Below are 27,199 nucleotides of genomic sequence, written 5' to 3'. Positions count from 1 at the left end.
CAATCCAGCTGGGGTTGGGAGGAAAGCACTGTTTTGTTATACTTGCCATGCAGTAGTGAATAATTTTGTGAAGTACTTTGACATCAGGTTCAATTCAACATAGAACTACTTTTCTTCTCTTTAATTTTCTATCTTTTATTTTCATAGTATATGATAACCTAATTCTTCTCCTTTGATGAATCAATGGCTTCAGTGGATCTTCTAGTTCCATTAGGGTTTCCTTTGTAATGATAGAATATTCTCCTTCTTAGCAAGTAAAGTCTATGTATCTATGTATGCATCTATGTATCTATCCATGTACCTATGTATCTATGTATGTTTCTATCTATATATGTATGTATCTATCTTTATTATGGTTGGCTATCTCTTTCTTAAGCTCTCTCTATGCAGCATTTAATACTATTGATCACCACCTCCTTCTGATGTCCACTCATCTCTGGGTTTTCACGACACTGCTTTCTCCTGGTAGTTACTCCTTCTCAGTTACCTTTGCTGGATTATCATCTCTGTCTCACTCTCTATGTATGGGTGGCTCTGTCCCAAGATCTCTACACTCTTCATTTTTTAAAAGTTTTTTTCCCTTCTTGGTGAGGCAATCAGGGTTAAGTGACTTGCCCAGGGTCACAGAGCTGGTAAGTGTCAAGTGTCTGAGGCAGGATTTGAACCCAGGTACTCCTGACTCCAAGGCTGGTGCTCTATCCACTGTACCACCTAGCTGTCCTTCCTTCATCTTCTTACTCAGTGATTTCATCCACTTCCATTGGTTCAACTATCATCTCTTTGTAGACAACACTTACATCTGTTTATCAAGGCCCAGTCTTCTCCTGAACTACAATCTCATACCACATTTAAAACTCAACACATCCAAAGCAAAAGCATATCCATTATCATTCCCACCCCCCAAATCCTCCACTATTCCTAACTTAAAAATTTCTGTTGAGAGCCCTTCTATCCTTTCATTTACCCAGGTTCATCATCTTGGACTTATCTTCTACCTTTCTTGCTCCTTCACTTCCTACATCCAATCAGTTATCAGATCTTACTGACTCTGTCTCCACAATCTTTCTTACATCTGTCCCCTTGTTCTCACTCACATAGCCACCACCCTAGTTTAGGTCCTCATCTCATTTAGATGATTACAATAATAGCTTACTAATTGGTCCTCAGACAACTAGATGGCATAGTGGATAGAGTGGTGGGCCTGGAGTCAGGAAGACTTCAGTTTAAATCCAGCCTCAGACACTTACTAGCTGAGTGAACCTGCCCTGTTTGCCTCAGTTTCCTCATCTGCAAAATGAGCTGGAGAAGGAAATGGCAAACGATTCTAGTATCTTTGCCAAGAAAATTCCGAAAGAGGTCACAAAGAGTCAGACATGCCCTAAAATGATTAAACAACAAAGCAATAAGTTGGTCTTCCCCTCTCCAATCCATTCTCTACACAGCTGCCACACTGATATTGCCAAGACAGATCTGACCAAGCAAGGCCTCTCTGCTCAAGAAATTCCAGTGGCTCCTTCTTGCCTCTAGGATAAAGTACAGTTCCTGTGTTTGGCATTTAAGGTTCTTCAAAAGCTGGTTACAACCTGTCTTTCCAGGCTTATTGCCCGTTATTCTCCTTCAGGTACTTCACGTTCTAATCAAATTGGCCTGTTTGCTGTTTCTGATATACAATGTGACTTCAGACAATAATATACTAATTACTAACATTTACATGGTGCTTTGTCCCTTACACACTGCAAGTGATATTACCCCCATTTTATTGATGAGGGTTTAAGACATTGAAGATCACTCACTGAAATGGCAGTGCCAAGTCCCAAACCCTGGTCCTGTAATTCCATGTCCAATGTTCTTTTCACTCTGCTGGGTTGTCTCTCAAGTCACTTGACCTCTTTGGTCCAAATTTCTTCACTTCAAAAATGGAGGTTTTGGATAGAGGAGTTTTAGGTTTCCTTTTAGTATTTATATTCTATGATGTGAACCTATAACTTGACTGGAGAGTCAAGGTATATTGTTTAAATGAGGTAGCCAGAACCTCTCTGCTTAGTAGTTTCATTCAGGACAATAAGTTATTTATCTGTGGATTGCTTTTTGAACCAATTAATTAGAATGAGAGCAAAAGGAGTTGCATGTTATTAATAGATATTTCTCCCAAGCTCCACAGATCCTTAGTAAAGGATCTGCCCACTGTACCATGAAGTTACCTCTCTTTTGGAATTTTTGCATTGCATCAACAAATAATTAGGGCTTCTTTTTCTTGTTCTTAGTACATGACCATTTCACCTACAGAATCTGACCTCTATCACTTACCATCTGTGTGACCTTGGGCATGTCACTTAGTTTTCTGTGCCTTAATTTACTAATTTGTAAGATAAAGGCATTAGATTTGATGACCTCTAAGATCCTTCCAGTTTTAAACTTTGATTTTGTGATCCTACTTTCTGAATGATATCCCTTACATAAAAGAGCATAGAATAGCAGATGGAGTACTGGGCTTAGAAGACTTAGATTAAAATCCTACCTTCTGATACTTACTAGCTATGTGACATTGAGCAAGTAAGTCATTGAACTACTATGTGCTTCAGTCAACTTTCTAGAATTGGAGATTCTAGAATCTAGAAATTTCTAGAATGGAGATTCCTTTCATAGATTTTTCACATTGATGTAATCCTTATATTATTCTTGCTTCGAAGACATTGGTAGTCATTGTTTATAATATGTTATAGGCTGCTTATTCCCACCATAAGCTTTCCATTGCCCTTTGGGTTATGCACAACTTTGATTCTTCAGAGACTGCAGTGTTTCACTGTCATGGAGTGTAACAACAAAACTGAGGGGGTCACCTGTATTACTAGAAAGAGAATCCCCATAGATGAGATCAAAGATCTACTGGCAAATTGAGGTATTAAATATCCTAGCAAGCTGTGGCAGGCTAAAGAACTCCTCTTCTCCGTTCTAGCTATATTTCTATCTAAAGAATCCATGGGCAGTGTCAACAAACAAAAACAAAACTGACAAATATTTAAAAGTCTTTTTTTCTCTTGTTTGTATGCAGAACATTTAGCCCTCTTTTCTCATTTGTCATCAACACATTCGATTTCCTTTATCTCATTATATATGTATAACAGGTTACAATTTCCAGGTTTTCAGATTATTTTTACTTGATTACAATTTATGTTAACTTTGTCCCAAAAATCACTATGTAAATGTTTCCAAATTACACTCTAGGTTGGTTTACTTTTCTTTCTCTAACCACTAGGAGGAGGTGGTGAGCCAGGGCAAGCAGTGGTAGCGTCTTTGAATTCCCATGGGGTGCTTCCTCAGCCAAATGTGTACGTGCTCTGTTGGAGCGCCCTCTGCTGGACCAGCACGCTTAGGTGGTTCTGCTCTCTTTCCACTCCCCTCACAGAAGCAGCATCTGTTTCCCTTTCCTTTGCAGTTTGTACCCCAACATCTCCCTTCCACCACCTCCCTACCCTGCAAAAAGGAAGGACCCTAGTAATAGCTTGCATAGTTTTTCAGGGCTGGTGAATGTCTAACCCTGGTCTTTGCACTTTCCTTTGCTTCAGCTGCAGCTTAATCAAATGTTTCACTTTGGAAAGAACTCCCCTTCTTTCTCTCTCATCTGTTTATCTGAGCATAAAGCAAAATGCAACACAGTTGGTTTTTTGTTGGCAAAAGGTTTTTCTTTCTTCTGTTGACTTTGGACTGAAAGTAATAATTTCTAACATTTACATACTACTTCAAGGTTTGAAAAAAGCTTTACATATCTTATTTGATTCTCAAAACAACCCAGTCAGATAGGTGCAATTATTATACCCATTTTATAGATGAGGAAATTGAGGTTGAGAGAAGTTAATCGACAGATTGATAAAGGTCTTTTGACCTCAAGTCAAACATCGTATTTTCTCTACCACCCAGCTACTCAAAGACTGAATCTCCTCAAGCTCAGGGAAGGAACAAAGAGTTTAAAGAGAGGAGATAACCCACAATACATTTAGTTCCTCCTTGAAGGGAAAAGAGAAGGGACAAAGAATGCCACAGGCTTGTAAAGGTTTCACCCAGTTCACAGTTCATTCCAATTATCCTAATCCCCTAGCTGGCAGCTTGAGCCAGCCCTGGCCCCTGATGGCTCCTCTCCCACCTCTTTTTGCTTGAGGTGGATTCCTTCTTTTTCCTATAAATCCTTCTTTCAATCCCAAGGGTCAGGGTCAGGGACAGAACCTGGGCATCTGGGCAGCCATAGCTATTCTCCCTCCGATCATTCCCTCCCCCATGTCTTTAGTCATGAGGTTTCTGTGGACTTGGCCAAAGACTGGCAGCATTTGAAAGTGGTCTTATCTGAACTCGCCTCTAGGTTAGGGGTTTATCTTATTTGGGGACAGCTGTTACTTTCCAGCCACAGACTGTACCAACATGTTCATAGGCCACAGAAGCCCAAGATCGAAAGCCTCCTTGTCCTACATTTCTTTAGGCAGAGTAAGAGTCATACATCAGAGTCATTCTTTACATAATGTGGATATTGTTCCTGGCTTTCTTTTCTTCCTCCATCATTCTAAGAATTTATTTATATTTCCTCTTCATTCCTCATTGTTTGGGGGAAGACAAGATATGACAGTAGTTGCCAGAAGACTATGTGGGCCCACCATCATTTCCATCATTAGAAGGCATGATATGTTAGCATAATATGTAACATGTAAGCATAATATAAGTCAACAGTGTTTACATGAAATCCTCACCATTAGAACATAATGTCCAAAAAAGAAGAAAGAACATCTTTAGTCAACTTTGACAAATCTATCAGTGGACAGCGCCTTGTCTTAATACACATCCTTTTCTACCACAGCATCCTTTGTTATAAGCTGTGCATCAGTATGCTAGGTTGCCTCCAGAAGCCTGAACAGAAGAAAGTATATGCGAAAGGATGTTTTTGTCCCTATGCCATATTCTCTTAAATTGGCCTCTATATACATGTACGCTTCAAGAACAATAGCATCTTTGAAAACTAATGTGTTGGATGATAGAGTCATGCTAGACCAGAGGTTATAACATTATAAGATAAAATTTAACAGAGACAAATGTAAACTAATATGCTTAGGTCCAAAAAATCAACTTCAAAAGAACAAGCTAGGGGAGGTATAGCTGGATGATAGGGATTTTAATGAATTGTAAACATGAGTCAACAGTGTTAAAATGAAAGCCCCCAAAGTTAATGTAATCTTATGCTGCATTAAGAGAGGCGTAATGTGCAAAACAGGGGAAGTGATGATCTTGTTACATCCTGTCTTTGGTGAGGCCACATCTGGAGTGTTCAGCCCAGGTCTTAGCATCATATTTCAGGAAGCAACTATAAAATAAAGATAAGATAAACTGGACTGCACCTGGAGAAGGGTGACAAAGATGGTGAGGGGAGTGGAGACCATGCCATACAAAGATCAATTGAAGGAAATGGGAATATTTAACCTGGAGAAGAGAAGACTTGAGAGGGGTGGAGGAGACATGTTAACTGCCTATATCTGTGAGTGTCATCATGTAGATGAGGAATTTCATGTTTAACTTGGCCCTAGAAGGTAGAACTATGAATAATGAGTAGAAGTTGCAGAGCTGCATATTTCACCTTGATATAAGGAAAAACTTTCTAATAATTATAGCTACGCAAAAATGAAATCATCTGTTTTAAAAGGTAGGAAGCTCAGATGACTAAATGTTGGGGATTTTGTAGTAGAAATTCCTATTCAGATATGGGTTGGACTAAGTTACTCTTGAAATACCTTCTAACTCTGAGATTATATGATTGAGAAAAAATTTTGATGATGAATGTGTAAGTTATTCAAGAAAAAATGGAAGTGTTTCTCAATCTGTATATGTTGGCTTAAAAGAAATTGTATTTGATAATTATAGTTGAATGGTTTAAATAAATTTTCCCCAAATAGGTTTCTTTTTAATGTACCAGAAATGTCATTGCACTGAAACTATTTTTCCCTAAGAAACTTATGGGTGATTTTGTTAAACTGTAATACATCTTGTCAATATCATGGATACCTTAAGATCTACATCATGCAATTTTTTTAGTCCTTTAATCATTTTCATCTGAATTCCCTTTCACTTTTCTGATTCTGCTCATGTTGTTTCTATTTTCTGTTCCCATTCCTTGTATTCTAAGGAAATTAGATAGTAAATTTACAACAAATTGAAAAAACCTTTCTATTTCCCTTTTTTTCTTCAGAAGCATTGTTCTTTAGGCAAATGCTGGATGTATTACTCTAAAAGACAGATGCATACATTCTCTTCTCTCCCCCTTCTCTGGACTGGGCTGTCACAACCTATATAAGACATTTAGGAGGTGGAGGAAACCTGAAGACTTCAGTGTGCCTCTCTGCCTCTCCTGCTTTCCTCTTTACCCCCTACCCACAGTCTAGGCTGCTCAGAATCCATCTGGGCTGCTTGACTGCTTATATGGCTTGGATGAGATCAGAGTCACTGACTCCATTCCTTTTGGTGAGATGGATGACCACCAGACCTTACTGTGTTCCCTTACTAGTACCCTAAGGTCCTCCTGGCCTTATCATCTAGCTATCTCTACATCCTCTGGACCCATTCTCTAATCCTTCCAGACAAAGGGATATTTTATCTTAAAGTACAAGAGTCCTTTTGTGCTCAATCACATAGGGCTGAAAAGAAGTAGGTTTAGTCATCCCCAAAGGACCCTTGCACATCCCCAAAAGTGCTAACACATAGCCAGCTGGAATTAGGAAGTGTGGTTTTGCTCTCTGTTCAATCCCTGGTTGCATTTATATGTATATACCCTTATACAAATTTGTATTTTTTAAAGGACAGATTCAGGGATAGACTTTATTGTGAACTGTAATACCATAATAGATCTCAACTCCTCATTGACCTCAGCAACTGAATCATCATGAGGCAGCTTGGTGGTACAAAAGATAGGATTTAGGAAGATCTGAGTTTAAATCCTGCCTCAGACACTTACTAGCTGTATGACTAGGCAAGATACTGAACCTTTGTTTGCCCATTTCCTTATAGGATTATTGTGGGAATTGATGATATAATATTTGTAAAGCACTTTGCAGATCTGAAGGTGCTACATAAATGTTAGCTATTATCATTATTATTCCAATTCAAGGATGTTACAGGTGAGTCTTTTGTAAACAAAGGGCCTTTTTAAATTTATAAACCTCCAGCTCAACCCTGTAAAGTGGTTTAAATAGGGTTTTTATAGTTTTATATATCCTTGACATTCTTATATAGTTGAACCAGTTCTTTATATGTTTTTTATATCAGAACTCTATAAGAGAAATTTGATACAAAATTGTTTCGCAGTTAACTGTTTCTCTTATATCAGTTTACATTTTGTTTGTGTAAAACCTTTAAAATTTTATGTTATCAAAATTATCCATTTTATTTCTTGTGATTCTCTCTATCCCTTATTTGGTCAAGGACTCTTCCCTTATCCTTTCCTGTTCCTCTGATTTATTTATTATATATGACTCTTTGGAGCTTATTGTGGTATATGGTGTGAATATTGATCTAAACCTAATTTCTGTCAAATTGCTTTCCAACTTTCCTATCTTTTTTGGTTTATTATTTATTTAAAAAAATTTTTAAATTTGAAAAAAATTCTTTTTTGAGTTCCAAATTCTCTCCTTTCCTGAAGGCAAGCAGTATGATACCTATTATACATGTGAAATTATCAAAATATATTTCTATATTAGCCACTTCACCAAAAAAAGTGAGAAAATTATATTTTTAGTTTGCACTCAGAGTTCATTAGTTCTCTCTCTGGAGGTGGATAGCCGTTTTCATCATGAGTCTTCCCAAATTGTCTTGTGTCATTGTATTGATCAGAGATTTCACAGTCAATCATCATTATATTGCTGTTACTATGCATGATGATCTCCTGGTTCTGCTCACTTAACTTTGCATCAGTTTATATGTCTTCCCATGTTTTTCTGAAACCATCCTGCTCATCATTTCTTATAGTACAATGAGTGTACCACAACTTGTTTAGCCATTCCCCAGATGATGGGCATCCTCTCCATGTTCAATTCTTTCCCACCAAAAAAAGCTGCTATAAATATTTTTGTCTATATAGATCCTTTCCCTTTTTCCTTTGATCTCTTTGAGATACAGAGTTAGTAATGTGGTATTGTTGGGTCAAAGGGTATACACAGTATTATAGCCCTTTGGGCATAGTTCCAAATTGTTTTCCAAGATGATTGGACCAGTTCACAACTTCACCAATAATTCATTAGTGTACCTTTTTCCCACATCTCCTTAAACATTTATTATTTTCCTTTTCTATCATAGTAGCCAATCTGATAGGTATGAGGTGGTACCTCAGTGTTCTTTTAATTTGCATTTCTCTAATCAATAGTGATTTAGTGCATGTTAAACTCCTTATTCATATCCTTTGACTATCAGTTGGAGAGTAGCTTGTATTTTTATAAATTTGGCTCAGTTCCCTATATTTTTGAGAAATGAGGCCTTTATCAGAGAAAATTTGCTATGTCTTTCTGTCTCCTCACTCCATTCCCAGTTTCCTGCTTTCTTTCTGATTTTGGCTGTGTTAATTTTATTTGTGCAAAATCTTTTTTATTTTCATATAATCAAAATAATCCATTTTACTTCCCATGATACTTTCTATCTCATGTTTGGTCATAAACTTCCCTTAGCCATAGATGTGACTGGCTCATTTTTCCATCCTCCCCTAATTTACTTATGATATCACTCTTTATATCTAACCCATGTACCCATTTTGACCTTATTTTGGTATATGGTGTGAGATGTTAGTTTATGCCTAGTTTCTACCAAACTGCTTTTCAGTTTTCCTAGCAGTTTTTGTCAGATGGTTAGTTCTTGCCCCCGAAGCTTGGATCTTTGGGTTTATCAAACACTAGACTACTACGGTAATTTGACTATTTTACTATGACCATTTTTGTGGAAAGACAGAGAAACCTGATAGGGTAAGGGTGGAGGAAGATGGTTTGATCTTGACACCCTCACCCGAGGTTACACAACCTGACTGCAAAGGCTGGGAATGAGGGTGGGTAGGATTGTGGCTACCATGGTAACCCTGGCAGTCAGTGCAGGCTGGCAGCCGGGTGGTGCAGTGGGTAGAGCCCCCCTGGAATCAGGAAGGTCTGAATAATGTTTGCCTCATTTTCTCCATCTGTAAATGATGCTAATAATTGTTGTTTAGTCGTGTCCAACTCTTCATGGGGTTTTCGGTTTGCCATTTCCTTCTCCAGCTCATTTTACAGATAAGGAAACTGAGGTAAAGAGGGCTAAGTGACTTGCCCAGGGTCACACAGCTGGTGTCTGAGGCCACGTTTGAACTCAGGATGATGAATTTTATTGACTCCAGGCCCCAAATTCTTTTTACTTGTGCCGTCTAGCTGCCCCAGGATTGTTGCTGAGGATTAAATGAGATGACATTTGTGAACCCCTTTGCAAACCTTGCACTATATAGATGCTATTATTATTAAGTCCAAGGAAACCAGGCTGGGTTAGGCTTTGGAGAGAGACCTTTAGCCCCTTCTGCCTCCTCGGACCCTTCCAGGGACCCTTCAAACAGGTCACTCTGTGGGGATCCTTCAATTCACTTAAAAAAAAAAAAGCTTTAGAGACAGGAACGGCCCTCGACAAACCTTCTTCCCAAGTGGGCTGTGCCCTTAGAGCAAACTAATCATCAGGCAGCACCCGGAAAGACGGTGGCTGAGAATGAACAGGGAACTACATTTCCCAGGATTCCGCATTGGGGGGTGGGGTAAGATGTAGGGAGGGGAGGGAAGCCAGAGGCTGAGAAGGAACAAGGAACTACTCTTCCCAGGATTCCGTGCGAGGGTGGGGTGGGGGTAGGGAGGGGAGGGAAGACGGAGGCCGAGAAGGAAGTGGAACTACATTTCCCAGGATTCCGTGCAGCGCCCGTAGCCTTCGAGCGCAAGCTCAACATGGCGGCGGCCACGGAGTGCGGTTCTGCTACCTGCTCGTCGGATCCAAAGGAGGCCGAGGTTCAGGAGACTAAAACATTTAAAGACCTGGTAAGGGCGGGGGTGGGTCGCTTTTATTTATTAATTTTTCCTTTTTTATTTTTACATAACCAGCTCCTAGATCAGTCTGGGAACCTACGCATTTCAGGCTGGAAGGATCGGGCAGTCAGACCACAAACATTTAAGCGCCTGCAGTGTGCCAGGTAGTGGGCTGGGCAGTCAGGGCGGAAACATTTATTAAGCGCCTCCTGTGTGCTGCACTACTGGACTGGGTAGTCTGTTCATAAACATTTATTAAGCAGTTACAGCGTACAGGCATTGTGCCTGGTACAAGCCCCTCGTCTCAGTCCTTGGCCCAGGTCAGCACCAGCTTCCTCGGTCTTTGAGCCTGAGGAGATGTGGCTTTCCGAGCTCGACCCAGGCTGCGGAGGGCCACCACCTGCGTGGGCATCAGCAGCCTTTCTGAAGGGGAAGGACAGGCCCGTGTCCACACCTGGGAAAGGGTTGCATGCACACCTCTCACCTCTTTAGGATGGCTGTATCTAGATGTGTATGTATACATATACATATACACATACATATATATGTATGTATATATGAGGTAAACTGCAGAATTATCCTAGATGTATGAGATAAATTACAGAATTATCCTGTATGAATTTTCATACACACATATCTATCAGTATCTCTATGCACACACCACCTCTATATGACATACGTGAAGAATGTTCTTAAGTCTTTTTTCAGTCGTGTCTGACTCTTCCCATGACCCCATTTGGGTTTTTTTTTTTTTTTGGCAGTTCCTGGAGTAGTTTACCATATCCTTCTGTAGCTCATTTTACAGATGAAGAACCAGAGGCAAACAGGGTTAAGTGACTTGCCCAGGGGCTACACAGCTAAGTGTTTGAGGCTGAATTTGAACTCAGGAAGGAGTCTTCCTGATTCCAGGACCTGTGTTCCATCCATTATGCTACCTTGCAGCCTGAGGAAAAATTACAATGTATCCTATATGTGTCTATGGCATATATATGAATACATATAGGAAAACCCCACAATTTAGCCTACGTATGTATATAGGATATAATATAAGAATGCATAGTGATAAATCCAAATTTTATCTTATATGTGTACATAGGGTATGAATGTAAGAACACTTATTGGATAAATCCTCAATTTTTCCAGTGTATGTACATAAGGTATTATTCACATGAGGATACATATTGGATAAATTCACAATTTGTCCCGTGTGTGTATATACACACGTATTATAAAATGTGCATACACAGATGTTCGTATGTACTTTTTTACATGTTGTCTCCCCCATCAGATTGTGAGGCCCTTGAGAGCAGGGATTGTTTTTTGCCTTTTTTAGTATCCCCAGCACTTAGCACATAATAGGTGCTTAATAAATGCTTGTTGAGTGACTAAAGAGATACCTTGCTAAGCTAAATGTACAGGAAGGAAAAGAGTTTTGCGGGCAAAAGCTGAGATTTCTTTTCTCTGAACTCAAAGGGTGTGACAGAAGTGTTGTGTGATGCCTGTGACCAGTTGGGATGGAAGACGCCAACCAAAATCCAGATTGAAGCTATTCCCATGGCACTGGAAGGTAAGTTAAAATGAAAATATACAATAGATGACAGAAAACAACACAGAAAGGAAGGCGCCTAGGTCAGATTGTTCCCTCTCTTAATACAGGGATTCTTAATGTGAGATCTGTGGGCTTGTTATTAAAAATCTTGGGTAATTTTATTTTAAAATAATTGATTTCTTTAGTAATCTTATGTATTTTATAGTATGTATACAGAGCAGGCTAGGTGGCTGGTGGTATACAAAGTTTAGAAGAGACACTTTTTACAGTCTAGTTGGAGGAAGAGGTGCAAACTCAAAAAACTGCAATAGATGTTACTTGACAACTACATTATATAATTACAAAAGAAAATACTAAATGAGGTTTGGGGGAGATGATCATTACTAACAAGGAGGATCAAGGAAAGTTTCACAGGAAAGGTGGCAGATGAAGAGATGGGTGAGAATTCCTAGTCCTAGTGGAGGAGGAATGACACGCCTGGCATAGGGGACAGCATGGACAAAAGCATGGAGGTGAGAGGGTACTCCTTTTTTTATGGTAATGGAAAGTCACCTGACTTCCCTGTAGTTTATATTCCACAGAGAGTGAGAAAAGACTGGAAACGTAGGGTGGCAGCAGATTGTGGAGGGCCTTGAGTACCAGGTAAAGGAATTTGAATTCTGCTTAGTAGTAAGTAGGGAACCACTGAATATTTTTGTGCAGAGGGGTAACATTTTCAATTCAATTCAATAAACATTTATTAAGCACCTACTATGTGCCAGGCACTGTGCTAAGTACTGGGAATACAACTAAGAAAAAGACAGGCTCAGCCCTCAAGGAGCTTACAGTCTAATGGGGGGAGACTGTACATAAAAGTAGGCAAGAAAGGTGGGGAGCATCTGGTTATACCTGGTATTGGGGCATCTTGTTCCATGGAGTGGCAACCAGGCAGAGAAGCAGATGTAAAGTGGAGTGGGCTGAAAGTCCAATTTCTGCCTCTTCAAAGGAGGGCTTTGGGGGGAGTTTGGTACTTGGGCCCAAGGGTAATTAGGAGGCTATTGCAGTAGTCTAGGCAAGAGGTGATGAGATCTTCCACTAGGGTGGTGGCTGTGTGAGTGGGGAGAAGGAAATATATGCAAGAGATGTTGTTGAGGAAAAAATGACAAGATTTGGTAATTGATGTGGGGTAAGAGAGGGAGAGGAGTTGATGACATTGAGATTATAAAATTGGTTGACTGGTGATGCCCTTAACAGTAACAGTCAGTAGTCACTGTTCTGGCCAGAAACCCTGAAGATCTTCCCCTCCCAGTTTGAGATACAGTTTTTTTTTAGTAGGCAAACTAGGCCATCTTTTGCCTTAATTCTTATATATATATGTGTATATATATATGTATTTTTAGTAGGCAAACTAGGGTATCTTTTGCCTTAATTCTTACTTAGCCTTAAATCCCTGAATGGGTATTACTTCAGACAAACTGAGACCTGGGAAAGACCTTAGCTTAAAAAGGCCAAAGTCTCCCACTCCATCTGGAGTCATCTCCAGTCGTCCTGATCTATGTCTTGTCACTGGACTCAGATGACCCTGGAGAAGACAGTGAGGCTGATGACTTTGCACAGCTGTGCCTCACTTAAATCCACAAGTCAAGACATCGCCCTCCAATGAAGGACAAACAACAATAGTCACTAAACATTTATTAAGCACCTACTATGTGCCCGTCATTGTGCTAAGCACTGGGGATACAAATAAGAAGAGGAAAGACAATCCTTGCACTTCAGGAGCTTGCAGTCTAAGGCAGGCCTGCCCAACCTACAGCCCAAAGATTTTTGGGTGGCCCTGAAAAATGTAGAGGTCGCCACAGACCACTCCCTCCTGTTTGTCACGTGACCCCTGGCAACCAACTATCATCAATCTGTCTTCACTCTGAGAGAAGGGAGAGTCTATCTTTTCGATGTGTTTTTGGTCGTTACTGGTGTTGAACAGGGACGAAGTGAGTGTAGCCATGCGCCCATGCAGCTGACGCCCACTATTCAACGAGTGGCAACAGCATGAGGGCTTCTTCCCCTCCCTCCAGGTTACGTGAACATCTGGCGCTCTCTCCAAGGTCAGACACTCAGTTCAGTATTTCTTTGTGGGTGAGCAGTTGCTGTGGAGATTTTTTGGTTCTAACATTAAAGTTTTTGGGATGACTTTGTAAAAGGGGTGATAAAAAGAAACAGAAAATCAGAACATAGAGTTCTGATTAAACAATCCAGAGTGGACAAATAGGTGCTTATTACACGAGAAACAAAATATTGTGCCTTGTTTGCTGAGAAGTAATAGCTGTTCTGAAGGAATGCAATCTTCATTGCCATTTCGAATCATCACATCCTGACTTAAGCAAATTGGACACCAATGAAAAACAAATTAAAGTGTCCAAATTTTTGAAAAAATCTCAGTGGGGAACAACAGTTTTTCAAGAGACTAAACTCAGAAAATGAGGCGGCTACTAAAGTTAGTTTTCAAATTTCTAAAGAAATTGCTGCTACTGGGAAGTCTTTTACTGAAGGTGACTTCATAAAGAAGTGTTTGCTGATTGCAGTTTCTGGATTATGTCCATATAAAAAAAGTGTTTTTGAGAAATAGTTTAATCATTAATTATACCTTTACTTGGAAAGTGAGCAGCTGAAAATCTATCTGTGGCCCCAAAAAGTTCAGCCTATTTTAATTTTGACCCCTACTTGCTGCCAAGTTGTGCAGGTCTGATCTAAAGGCAAAGATAGTGCCCAAAAGTAAGCTAAAAAGGAGGGGTAAGGGTAAAGGGCTGGGGCAGGATGTTGGCAGAGTTGAAACCAAGGAGAAGAGCTCAGGAGGTTTGGAACAGGAGTGAGTTTGGAGGGAAAGGTAATGGATAGGAAAGTTTGAAATGTCCAATAAGTGGTTGGTGATGTGAGAATGAAGAACAAGGGAGAGACTGGGGCAGGATATTTAGATCTGGTTGTTGTCAGCATGGATGTGATGATTCAACTCAGGAAAGCTGAAGAGGCCACCAAGAATGGAGAGGAGTGAAGAGGGCCTTGGTTATGGTCTTGGGGTACAGACACAGGCAGCATGATACGCATGAGGGTCCAGCAAAGTATGCTGAGGAGAGAGTATCAGGGTGGTGTTCATCAGTGTCATATGCAGCAGAAAGGTGATGAACTGAGAAAAGACCATCCGTTCTGGCATTTGAAAGATCATTGGGCCTTCCAGCCAAGAAGGAGGCACATGCCTACTCCAGAAAAGCCTTGAAGTCCACACCATAAATCCACTGAGAAATGACAGTGACTTCTCTCCAGAACCGCCAGAGGAGTGAGCAGGAGCAGGAGAGGAGAGAGGGCCTGGCAGCAAAGACAGGAACAGGGCAGGGCCGGAGAAGCAATGGACCAAGCAGCAGAATGAGACACAGAGCTGTTGGATGTGGCCAGTGTGGGGATTTTCTTTTTAACCTGACGATGTGAATTTGTTATAGGTGTTTTGTGCAGTATTTCTTTTCATTGGGAGGGAGAAGGAAGAGGAGGGAGAGGGAGAAGTGTGGGAAGGAGACAAAAGAAATGTTTAAGCAGACTGTTTGTCTCTTCCTTTTTTTCCAGTTTCTGAGGAGGATGTGGCCTTTCTCCTTGTCCAGGCCCAAACCTCTACTTGTGTTCTTGATCCCATCCCCTCCCGTTTATGGGGTCTTATTGCCCCGGTGATCCCCCAGCCAGTCCTGGTCAGCACCTTCTCTGCAACTTAGTCTTAGAGAGTTGCTTAAAACATTGAGATGTTAGATGACTTGCCTGGGGTCACGCAGTCATTGTATGTCGTCAGAGGTGTTTTCCTAAGTCCAGTACCAGCTCTTTGCTGCTTCACCCTGCTGCCTCTCCTACACAGATAACACCCACATCTTTATAGCCAGTCCTGAGTTCTTGCCTGAGTTGCGCTTCTGTATTGTCAACTGCTTGGATGTTCCCTTGGCATCTCAAACGCCACCTGTACAAAATGGAATAGCTTGTGTCTTGCCTTCTGTACCCATCCCTATCCTCTTCCAAATTTCTCTTTTAATTTTCTTAATGGCACCATCCCAGCCACCCAGGTTTGCAACCTTGGAGTCATCTTTGACTCTTTCCTATCTCTCTCTCTTTCCAATCAGTTGCCAGATTTCATTGACTCTACATTTATAGGAAGGCAGCAAGGTGGCACAGTGGATAGAGTGCTTTGGGGTTGGAAAGACCTGAGTTCAAATTTTGCCTCAGACACTTATTAGCTGTATGACCCGAGCCAGGCCACTTTACTTAAAATCACTATCTGCCTTAGTTTCCTCACCCTTAAAATAGGGATAGTGATGGCATCTGCTTCCTAGGATTGTTGTGAGGATAAAATGATATAAAATTTGTAAAGTGCCTTGCCAAGCCTTAAAGTGCTATGTAAGTACTAGCTGGTATTACTGCTACTATTATTACTACTGCTGTTGCTGCTGCTGCTGCTACTGCTGCTACAGCATCTGTGGCATTTATTCCCTTTTCTTTACTCACGCAACAGCCCTTAGCCTATTTCAGGCCTTCATGACCTCTTGTCTGGATTATTATAATAATCTTCTAATTAGAGACTTTTTCTGCTTCTAGTCTCTCCTTTCTCCAGTCATCTAGCTGCCAAGTTGAAGTTATAAAGTTATAAAGCAGATATGATTCTGTCACTCTTCCTTGCTTCAGAACTCTTCTGTGTTTCCTTATTACCTCTAGATTGAAGTTCAAATTCTTGAGTCTGTCATGCACAGAGCCCTGTGGTCTGACTTCCTCCTATCTTCCCTGCTCTGTACCCTACATTCTAGCCAAGTTAGCTTCACTAGCTGGTTGCTGCAGCTGAAATCTCCTGTTTGAGGGTCTTTGCCCAAGTGGCCCTTCTTGCCTGTAATGTTCCCCTTTATCTCTGCTGCTTAAAATCCTTACCTCTTTATTTTTTCTTTTGTGATTTTTTTACTGATTTATTTTGATTTATCAATAATCACTTCCATATGCTTTTGAGTTTAAAATTTTTCTCCCCCTTCCTCCCCACCATCTTCCCCAAGATAGCGCACAGTCTGATATAGGCTATACATTTACACTCCTATTAAACATATTTTCACATTAGTGATGTTGTAAGTAAAAATTAAAACCAATAGGAGGAACCATCAGAAAGAGGAAACAAAGCTCAACAAAAGAGAAAAAAAATAGCAATTCAACTTCCATAGTTCTTTTTTTGGATGTGGATAGCATTTTCCATCACAAGGCCCGTGGAGATGTCTTAGATCCTTGTATTGCTGGGACGGGTTAAGTTTATAAATATTAGTCATCGTACAATGTGTCTGTTATTGTTTACAACGTTTTCTTGATTTCTGCTCACTTCACTCAGCGTCAGACCATACAAGTCTTTCCAGGTTTTTGTGAAGTCAGCCTGTTCATCATTTGTTATAGCACAATAGTATTCCATTACATTCATATACCACAACTTGCTCAGCCATTCCCCAATTGATGGACATACTCTCAATTTCCAATTCTTTGCCACCACAAAAAGAGCTGCTATGAATATTTTTGTACATGTGGGTCCTTTTCCCATTTGTATGATCTCTTGGGGATTTAGCCCTAGAAGTGCTATTGCTGGATCAAAGGTACGCACATTTTTATAGCCCTTTGGGCATAGTTCCAAATTGCTCTCCAAAATGGTTGGATCATTTCACAACTCCACCAACAATGCATTAATGTTCCAATTTTCCTACATCTTCTCCAACATTTATCATTTTCCTGTTTTGTCATGTTGGCCAATCTGATAGGCGGTACCTCAGAGTTGTTTTGATTTGCATTTCTCTAATCGATAGTGATTTAGAGCATTTTTTCATATGACTATAGATGGCTTTAATTTCTTCATCTGAGAACTGTCTGTTCATATCCTTTGACCATTTATCAGTTGGGGAATGGCTTATATTCCTATAAATTTGACTTAATTTTCTCTATGTTTTAGAAATGAGGCCCTTATCAGACAGACTGGTTGTAAAAATTCTTTCCCAATTTTCTACCTTCCTTCTAATCTTTGTTGCATTGGCTTTGTTTGTGCAAAAACTTTTCAATTTAATGTAATCAAAATTATCCATTTTGCTTTTCGTAATGTTCTCTATCTCCTGTTTGGTCATGAATTCTTCTGTTCTCCATAGATCTGATAGGTAAACTATTCCGTTCTCTCCCAGTTTGCTTATAGTATCAGCCTTTATATCTAGATCATGAACCCATTTTGACTTTATTTTGGTATGTGGTGTGAGATTTTGGTCTATGCCTAGTTTCTGCCATACTCTTTTCCAGTTTTTCCAGCAGTTTTTGTCAAAGATTGGGTTCTTATCCCAGAAGCTGGGGTCTTTGGGTTTATCAAATAATAGATTACTATAGTCATTGACTACTGTGTCTTGCATATTTAACTTATTCCACTGATCCACCACTCCGTTTCTTAGCCAGTACCAAGCAGTTTTGATGATTGCTGCTTTATAATGCAATTTAAGATCTGGAATTGCTGGGCCACCTTTCCCTGCATTTCTTTTCATTAGTTCCCTTGATATTCTGGATCTTTTGTTCTTCCAAATGAATCTTGTTATTATTTTTTCTAACTCTATAAAAAAATCCTTACTTCCTAAAAGGGCTAAGCTCATCTCACTGCCTCCGTGAAGCCTTCCCTATTCTGCACTCCCCCTCCCCCAAGCAGCTTTCTTTCTCCTCAGATTACCCTATATTAATTTACTTGTCATTATACCTGGTGCATCCATCAGTTGGATTCTTTAGGGTAAGGACTATTTCATTTTTATCTTGGTGTTTCTAGTAGATACTTTCTAAATGTCAGTTGAGGTGAATTGAATTAAATTTCTTGTTCACACTACCCCTCCCCTTTATTGTTACTCCTCTGCTTAAAAACAGTGAGTTCCTATTGTGTACTGATTATAGACTCCTGATCTGGTCCTTCAGGGCTGTCTGCAGTCTGGCTTCAGTTTACCTTCCCAGTCTCATTTCTCGCTACTCATGTCCAGGGGCATTAGACCATGGACTACTCATTGTTTCTCATTCTCATCTTGTTCTCTCTGTGTACTCCAGACTTGAATAGGTTCTCCTTTCCGTTCTTCCACTTATTGAAATACTTCCCTTCCAAGTCCAGCCCAGGTGCCACCTCCAGGAATCCTTCCACCATCTTTCTCTTCATAATCTTTCTTCCTTGTCTGTTGAACTCTGCTTTGCCCTTCTCACGTTCTACCATAGTAATTTGTGACTACGTTCTATTAATTTGTAAGCTCCTAGAAAGTAATAGCTATGTCTTATTTCAGTTTTGTATCCACAGTATTTTGCATATGTCTTTAATTGAATTGACCAGAGTACATCTGGAATGCTGTGTTAAGTTCTAATATATGCCATATTTGATATTATGCCATAAATATTACCATATATGAAGAGGGTTGTCATCCACCTAGAGGGCTTCTAGAGGACTATAACTGGAATGTGAAGGGTTTGGAGATCAGGTGATATGCAGAACAGTTGAAGAACTACGGGTATTCATCCTTGAAAAGAAAAAAGTTAGCTGGAATATTATGATTTTTAAAAAATATTTAAGGGATGTTATGTAGAGGTGGATTTGGATTTACTTTTTATAGATCTAGAGAAACTATGGCTATTTTTTTTCAATGAGGTTGCACTAAAAACCAGATGGAACTGGGATTTCACTTTTTGGCTACTTTGCTGACCTCTGCTCTAGAGCATTAATAGATGTAGTGAGTGAAAGTTTTAGGAGGGCAGATTTGGGTTTCATGGGTAAAAATTTCTAATAATTAAAGTTGTCTAAAATGTATTGGAGTGAGTTCCTGGTCAATATAAGTATCCAAGCAGAAGCTGGATGATCATCTGCCAAAAATATGGAGGGGATTGATTCTCACATTCATTGGAAAGTTATACTAGATTAGTAGTGGCAAACTCAAATATAAATAGGGCCTTTAAACCATACATCCCTGTGGGCAGCCTGTTGACTTAGAAGACAGCGTACTAATTATCTATATTCTATTACATTTTTATTTCTTTTGTTCACTATTTTCCATCTACATTTTAATCTAGTTTGGGCTGTACTTGGGAGTGTTGTGCCTGTTTGACACTTTTGTGTTAGATAATCTTCAAGTAAAGTTCTATGATGTAATAATCAGAGAACATTTATGATAGCTACTTCTAGGAAAAAAACATAAATAAGAGACCTGGGTAATCCACAGTCTGAGCATTACCTTGTTTGGACAGAGGTAAATCATTCCTTAGCATGTAAACTAACAAACTTTCTGAAGCAGAGCTAAAATTCTTTTATCTACAAACTAAAGTTTAAACTATTGTCTTTTTTTCTTGTAGGTCGTGATATCATTGGTCTGGCAGAAACAGGCTCTGGAAAAACAGGGGCCTTTGCTCTGCCCATCCTAAATGCTTTGCTAGAGACACCACAACGGTTTTTTGCTCTGGTTCTCACCCCAACTCGGGAACTGGCCTTTCAGATCTCAGAGCAGTTTGAAGCCTTGGGGTCTTCCATTGGAGTTGAATGTGGTGAGTGAACAAAGAAGAGTCATAATAGTAAGGGTTACAGGACAGATTGAAAGGGTGTAAAAAACGATAATGGGAGAAAATACTAATTTCATATTAGGTTATAGCCTTGAGTAGCTGATAAAATATTAGGGAATCAGTTGTGATCAATTTAAAATTAACCATGGAGCTTCTTCTTGTACTAACTTCATATTCTTTTCTTCTTTAGCTGTAATTGTGGGTGGAATTGATAGCATGTCTCAGTCTTTGGCCTTGGCTAAAAAACCACATGTGATAATAGGTAAGTTGCTCAATTTGTAAGACACTACTAGTGGTGAAATGAGGTGGTGATGATGGTGGAGGGGGGGGAGTCTGTTATTTTCTTGGGACCTTGAGGAATTTCAAGATTATTGTAGTCTTTGTCCCTTTGAATTCTTTTGTGTGGTACAGTTAATTGTCTTCATTCTCTTTTGATTTTCTTGGATTTACTCATTTTTTTTTCTTCAAACCTTTCTTGGTAGCAACACCTGGCCGCCTGATTGACCACTTGGAAAACACAAAAGGTTTCAACTTGCGAGCCCTCAAATACTTGGTCATGGATGAAGCAGACCGAATATTAAATATGGACTTTGAGACAGAGGTGGGTTTACTTGTAGTTTATTACCCCTTCTGAAGTGAAGAAGGGGTAATGAAGAAGTCAGGCACTTAGGACAAAAGCCCTGAATTTAAAAATATATATATATATATATATATATATATATATATGAAATTAAACACTTGTTGTATCTAGAGTAGTGTACTAGGTTCTGTGTTCCCAGTCCACCCAATTTTGAATCTTTGTTATTTCTGTTACCTTTTTTCCTCTTCCAAATTGAAAATATTTTAGCTTTCTTATTTCTCTTAGGATTTAGCCTCATAATAGTACTCTGGCCATTTGTGTATGTTTATGTTGAGAAATATATTGACCATATTTCCTTTTACATTTTGTTTAAGACTTTTTAGACACAGTCTGGAGAATCTCTTCTTTTACCTAATTATTACATCTTAATGTGCTTGGTAACCATTATATCTCCCATTGATAAATACTTCTTAAGCACCTACTATGTGTCAGGCACTGTGCTAGGCATTGAAGATATAAAATTTGAAACAATTCCTACTCTCACGGAGCTTACATTCTAGGATGTATGGCAACAAATAGATAAGTATATATAGAATAAATATAAAGTGAATTATTACAGTGTAGCCCAAAAGTCTTAGTGCGGTTTAAAGCTTTACTATCTTAAATAGACTTTTAGACCACCTTGTATAAGGCAGTTAGGCAGGGAAAAATATGAAAGATCTAGAGACCATGCATGCCTCTTCAGCTGTTCAGGTGATGAAATATGTGCTGGCTGAGGTTTTTTCTGAGTTCTTTCTTTTTGGTGACTTTCGCAGTTAATCAGTTAGTCAACAAAGGCACCAAGGAGACAATACCAAAATATTAAATATTCTCTATTCTCAGAGGGCTTACATTCTATTAGGGGAGACAACACATACTTACATAATTATATATAGAACTAATACAAAATAAATGTAAGGCAGTTAAATGCAAAGTAGTTAGAGATGGATGGAGGGCACTAGCAGTGGGCAGGATCAGGAAAGACTTCATGGAGAAGATTTCTTGAGTTGCTATCTTGAAGGAAACGATAGTTATTCTTTGAGGTAGAGGTGAGGAAGGACTGCATTCCAGACACCAAGGTTGGCTATTAAAAAACCCAGCAGTCACGAGATGGAGTGCTGGGTGTAAGAAACATAGTTTGACTGGATTATAAAATGTAGGATTGGGGAGAGAGTGGTGTATAGAGAGATTGGAAAGATATGTTGGGGCCAGGTTGTGAAGGGCTTTGAAAGCTAACCGAAAGAATTTACATTTGGGGGCAGCATGGTGGCGCAGTAGATAGAGCACCGGCCCTGGAGTCAAGAGGACCTAAGTTCAAATCCAGTCTCAGACCTGACACTTACTAGCTGTGTGACCCTAGGCAAGTCACTTAACCCTGATTGCCTCACCAAAAAAAAAAAAAAAGAATTTACATTTGATCCAAGAGGCAATAGAAAGCCATTGGGATTTATTGAGTAGGGGAGTGACACATTCAGATCTGTGCTTAAGGAAAATCTCCTTTTCAGCAGTGAGTAGGGTAGACTGAAATGGAAAGAGATGAATCAGGAGACCAGTTAGGAGGCCATTGTAGTCATCTAGGGGACAGGTGAGGAGGGCCTGAACTGAGGGATCAGGTGTGAGAACCATTGTGGAATTAGAAATGGTAAGATCTGGCAACTGATTGGAGATACTGGTTGAGAGAGAATAAGGAGTTGAGAATAAAGCTGGAGTTATGAATCTGGGAGCTTGCAAGAATGGTGGTGTCTTGCACAGAAATAGGGAAATTTGGTAGGAGAATGGGTTTTGGAGAAAAAATAATGAGTCGTATTTTGTACATGTTGAGCTGAATCATCTCTGGAACAATTTGATATACCTACATGACAGTGGTTTAGGACTGATGCTCAGAGGAGACACTGGTTCTGGGAGTTATATACATAGAGATCAAAATTAAACTCTTGGAAGTTGATGAAATCACAAAGAGGGTATAAAGAGGAGAGAAAATGTCTCAACAGGTTTTTTTTTGTATTGTATTTTAATGTTTGCAAAGTGCTTCAAATACATTATTGCATTTTGGGCTTCACAACTCAATAAGGTTCATACTACTGTGAAATATATTATTATCCTCATTTTATAAATGAGGAAACTGAGGCTAATGATAACTGTGGTGCCGAACAAATCACTTAACCTGTGATTGCTTGACAGAAGGATCCACTGGGTCCACTGGAGAAGGAAAGGGCAAATCACTGTTTGCCAAGAGAACCCCATGGATAGTTGGTCCTGAAGACATGACTGGTAGACCGAACAACTGATGGTCAAACAAGTAGCAAACGTCAGAGGCAGGTTTTGAATCCAGATATTCCTGATAGGAACTTCTTTCTCTAAGTCATAACCTCTCTAATTGTCATTGAGCAGATATGTGCATATTGTTTTTGTTTTCTTTCATAGATAAACTCTAGTAGCCATTTATTTATTATTTTCTTTTCTCTAATGACCAAAACTCAAATATGATGTTGGTCGTGTATTCCACCTCCTTTTTTTCCCAACTACTTGGTCCCAGCACTTGTGAGAAGACAATTATGAACTGCTGTGCAGGCCAGGAGCTAAATTCACATTCTTCTTTAATTGTACTGTAGGTTGACAAGATTCTGAAACTAATTCCCCGAGATCGTAAAACATTTCTCTTCTCTGCTACCATGACCAAGAAGGTGAGTCTTGTTTCTCATATTTACCCATGAATTGACTCGTAAAGTAGCCTTGAGGGCAGGAATCAGAGTTAGTAATTTTGATTTTATTTTTTCAGGTGCAAAAACTTCAGCGAGCAGCTCTAAAGAATCCTGTGAAATGTGCTGTGTCTTCCAAATACCAGACTGTTGAGAAGCTACAACAATATTACCTCTTTATTCCCTCCAAATTTAAGGTCTCTATTTCTGTCCTTCTGTCCCCCTAGTTTTTTAGCGCTGATAAATTGTTAATTTTTGATGATCCATGCTCAGTGGATAGATATTGTAATATAGGCACTTCTAAATTGCAGAGTAATTTGTATTTGGCTTTGGAATGCATTTTATACTTAGATTTTCGCATTGGGAGCAGTTAGGACAAAATAAGAAAATCTCAGTTCAAGAAGAAATGTCGAAAACTGACCAGCCACCCATCGTGATGCTGACTCTACTTCTCCCCACTCAGTGCTGGTTATAGATAACATCACCTCTTTTTTTGGGGGGGGGGGGGCGAGGCAGTGGGGTTAAGTGACTTGCCCAGGGTCACACAGCTAGTGAGTGTTATGTGTCTGAGGCTAGATTTGAACTCAGGTCCTCTTGAATCCAGGGCCAGTGCTCTTTCCACTGCGTCACCTAGCTGCCCTGATAACATCACCTCTTACAAATACAATATACTGGTTTTAGTAAAGTTAGCTTCTCTTTCTGAGGTTATTGTGTGGCTTGAAATGCCTAGAGGAAGAAAAGGTTATTTCCATATTTTGATTTAAAAGGCCTTTCCTGGTACCTGAATAAGATTACTGGGAAGGAAATTTCTAACGATGTCCCTCTCTATTGCTAGATTATACGTGAAAGTAAGTTGTTCATGATGCCATTAAAGAAATCAATGAAAGGAAAGCAGGATGCCTTGCTGTCCACTGCCACTCATGAATGAGAGCTCGGGTGTAATTAAGAACCAACTATCTGCTTTTGTCTGTTTCAGTCTTAGGAATATGATTTGGCGATGGACATTAGAGGTTTTCTTGTCCAACAATTCAAACATATAAATCATCAACTTTGTTTCCCAGTCCTTACCACTTGTCTCATTTTGTGTGATCTCTAGGACAGCTACCTGGTTTATATTCTGAATGAGTTAGCAGGAAATTCCTTCATGGTATTCTGCAGCACTTGCAACAATACTCAGAGAACAGCCTTGCTGCTTCGAAATCTTGGATTCACTGCCATCCCTCTCCATGGACAGATGAGTCAGGTATGTTTCCAGTCTCTCCCCTTCAAATCCGTCCTCCATAGAGCTGCCACATTAATATTCCTAAGACACAGGCTTGACCATTTCATTTTTCTGCTTAAAAAAAAAATCTTCATGGCTCCCTCCTAAGATCTCTAGGTTCCTCAGGTGGATTTTAAAAAATGTTCTTAGTCATCTACAGATACCTTCTAATAGAGAACCAAAATGAGATTGGATGTGAAACTAGTCTAATGTTATGTACAGTTTGTTCCTATTAAGTGTATATTAAATATTAACAAGAGGGTAGAAAAAATTCCCTTGGTTGTGTTCCCTTCTGAATTTTATTTTATTTTTAAATGTTTATGCTTTCTTCTATTGTAGGTGCCTTTTTCTTCCTCTTGTTTAATCCTTGTCACTTTCCACTAACTTTTCCCCTTCCCTTTTCCCTACTCTATACAAACCACCCCTTGTATCACATTGGTATATACTAAGTTGATTTCTACTTGCTGCTTACGTTCTGTGCTTCTGTTTATGTTTCCCAGTGTCACATTCTTTTTTCTTGTCACTCACATAATCTTATGTCTTTTTTTTTCATTCTTCCAGAATAAACGCCTGGGATCTCTTAATAAATTCAAGGCAAAAGCAAGATCCATTCTGCTTGCCACTGATGTCGCAAGTCGAGGTCTGGACATTCCCCATGTGGATGTCGTAGTCAACTTTGACATCCCCACCCATTCCAAGGCAAGTTCTGTTGACTTGCTGCTGCAGGTTAAATAACATGTTTCTAAAGGGAAATATTTTCTGATTTCCCTATGAATGAATGTTAAAAAATAGGAAAAGAACAGTTGGACAGCAAGAAAAGGCCAAGTCAGGTCAATAGGCATTTATTAAGTGCTTACTATGTGCTAAAAAACAGGTCGTCAGGGTCATGGTTGGAGAATGCTTATTGCTCGGGTACAAGAGTGAGTCAGCGAGGGTTTCATACATGCTAGCTTCAGTCAATCACCATTTCTTTAGAGGAGCAAGCAAAATGTTAGATTGTAGTTTGGGATTTTCAGTTTCTCATAGTCTTGGACATAATTTATAGATTGTCATCATGCAAAAAAGAAGAGAAAATGGGGCTCTTATAATGACTTTATGAAGAACCAAGAAAGACTAAGTAGATGTTGGGTCTGGACACAGTCCCAAGCCAGTTGGCCCTTTTGTAATAGGGACTCTCCTTTCTCTCCTCATTTGGGATTAGACAGTCTGGCAGTGTTTTTCTTAGACCTGGCTTCATGCTATCACATTTATTTCCCCAGTGCTGGTGTAATTTTTGCTTTTGATGAAAGTTCTTTTTTTTTTTTCTTAAAGGATTACATCCATCGAGTGGGTCGGACAGCTCGAGCTGGGCGCTCTGGCAAGTCAATCACCTTTGTCACACAGTAAGTGATCCTACTTTCCCTCGGCCCCTAGAACCAGAGAACTTGTACTTTTCCTTCTGCTTTGGGAATAATTGAAGCATCCATTTAATTTCTTAATCTCTTTGAGAAGCAGAGAATCTTACATGCACATGTGCCTTTATAGATGGGTGGTATGTTTGTTATCACAAGGAAAGAAGGTAAACATTCTCATGGGCATTGCAAGGGATTTTTATTTGGCTTGTACTTGGAACCGAGAAACAGATTATTAGACTTTGGAGTGAATTTTGAGTATCAGATGATCCAAAGTCATACCAATTTCCTTTTTTTTTTTTTTTTTTTTTTTTTTTGCTGCAGGTATGATGTGGAACTCTACCAGCGTATAGAACATCTAATTGGGAAGAAACTTCCTGCCTTTCCAACTCCGGAAGAAGAGGTCATGCTGCTGACAGAGCGAGTGGCTGAAGCCCAGAGATTTGCCCGAATGGTGTGGAACTTTGTCTCTTTTTCTCTTCCGACTTCAATATGTGTCAAGCCTGGTCTCATCCTTTAGTGAAGAAATTCTCGACCAGGAGTGGGGAGCCTGTGGCCTCAAAGCTGCAGGTCTAGGCAAAGATTCGTCCTTAGAAATGTTACCCACCTGGGATTTTTTCCTTGGAGGGATGAAAAATGGAGGGCTTTTTTTTTTAAATAATAATTAATCAGGGAAGATTGTGAGGTAATTAGAATGCAAATGTAGCATCTTTTCTGCTTTTTTTGTAGGAGATGAGGGAGCAAGGAGAGAAGAGGAAACGTTTGAGAGAAGATAAAGATGGCAATGATGACACAGAAAATGCTATGGGTGTAAGGAACAAGGTTGCTGGGGGGAAAATGAAGAAAAGGAAGGGCCAGCGGCCACATTCGTAAAGACTTGTTGTTGATACATTTTTGGTAAAAGAGGACTTAATCAAGAAAGGAACCCTGCCAACAATATTCTTCAGATTGAAACTTTTGAAGCCCGAACCAAGACTCTGGTTAACTGCACAAGTGCTAATTCTCTGTTTGCTGATATTTTATTACAGAATATTTTTTTTTCAAAATGGCTGATTACTGTTTACTG

At 39.6% G+C, this 27,199-nt stretch overlaps 1 protein-coding gene across 1 annotated transcript; it reads left to right on the top strand.

The window, feature by feature from the left end:
- Positions 1-9,951: 9,951 nt before the first annotated feature.
- On the top strand, positions 9,952-27,179 carry DDX47 (DEAD-box helicase 47). The gene is made up of 12 exons (XM_027856466.1): positions 9,952-10,055; positions 11,517-11,610; positions 19,960-20,148; positions 20,354-20,425; positions 20,646-20,764; positions 23,395-23,466; positions 23,562-23,678; positions 24,578-24,724; positions 25,304-25,441; positions 26,054-26,124; positions 26,458-26,587; positions 26,863-27,179. The coding sequence occupies exons 1-12, from the start codon at positions 9,966-9,968 to the stop codon at positions 27,004-27,006; spliced, it is 1,383 nt and encodes a 460-aa protein (XP_027712267.1). The 5' UTR covers positions 9,952-9,965; the 3' UTR covers positions 27,007-27,179.
- The last annotated feature ends 20 nt before the right edge of the window (positions 27,180-27,199 follow it).

This window comes from Vombatus ursinus, unplaced genomic scaffold (assembly GCF_900497805.2).
Source record: "Vombatus ursinus unplaced genomic scaffold, bare-nosed wombat genome assembly UNPS02011431.1, whole genome shotgun sequence".
Taxonomy (NCBI): Eukaryota; Metazoa; Chordata; class Mammalia; order Diprotodontia; family Vombatidae; genus Vombatus; species Vombatus ursinus.
This window is presented reverse-complemented; position numbering and strand designations above follow the sequence as displayed.

Excerpts from the sequence above, each read along its gene's own strand:
- DDX47 (XM_027856466.1), top strand. The coding sequence starts at position 9,966 with ATGGCGGCGGCCACGGAGTGCGGTTCTGCTACCTGCTCGTCGGATCCA. Across the intron at positions 20,426-20,645 it reads AAAACCACATGTGATAATAG|CAACACCTGGCCGCCTGATT; the intron begins GTAAGTTGCTCA and ends CTTTCTTGGTAG. Across the intron at positions 23,679-24,577 it reads TTATTCCCTCCAAATTTAAG|GACAGCTACCTGGTTTATAT; the intron begins GTCTCTATTTCT and ends TGTGATCTCTAG.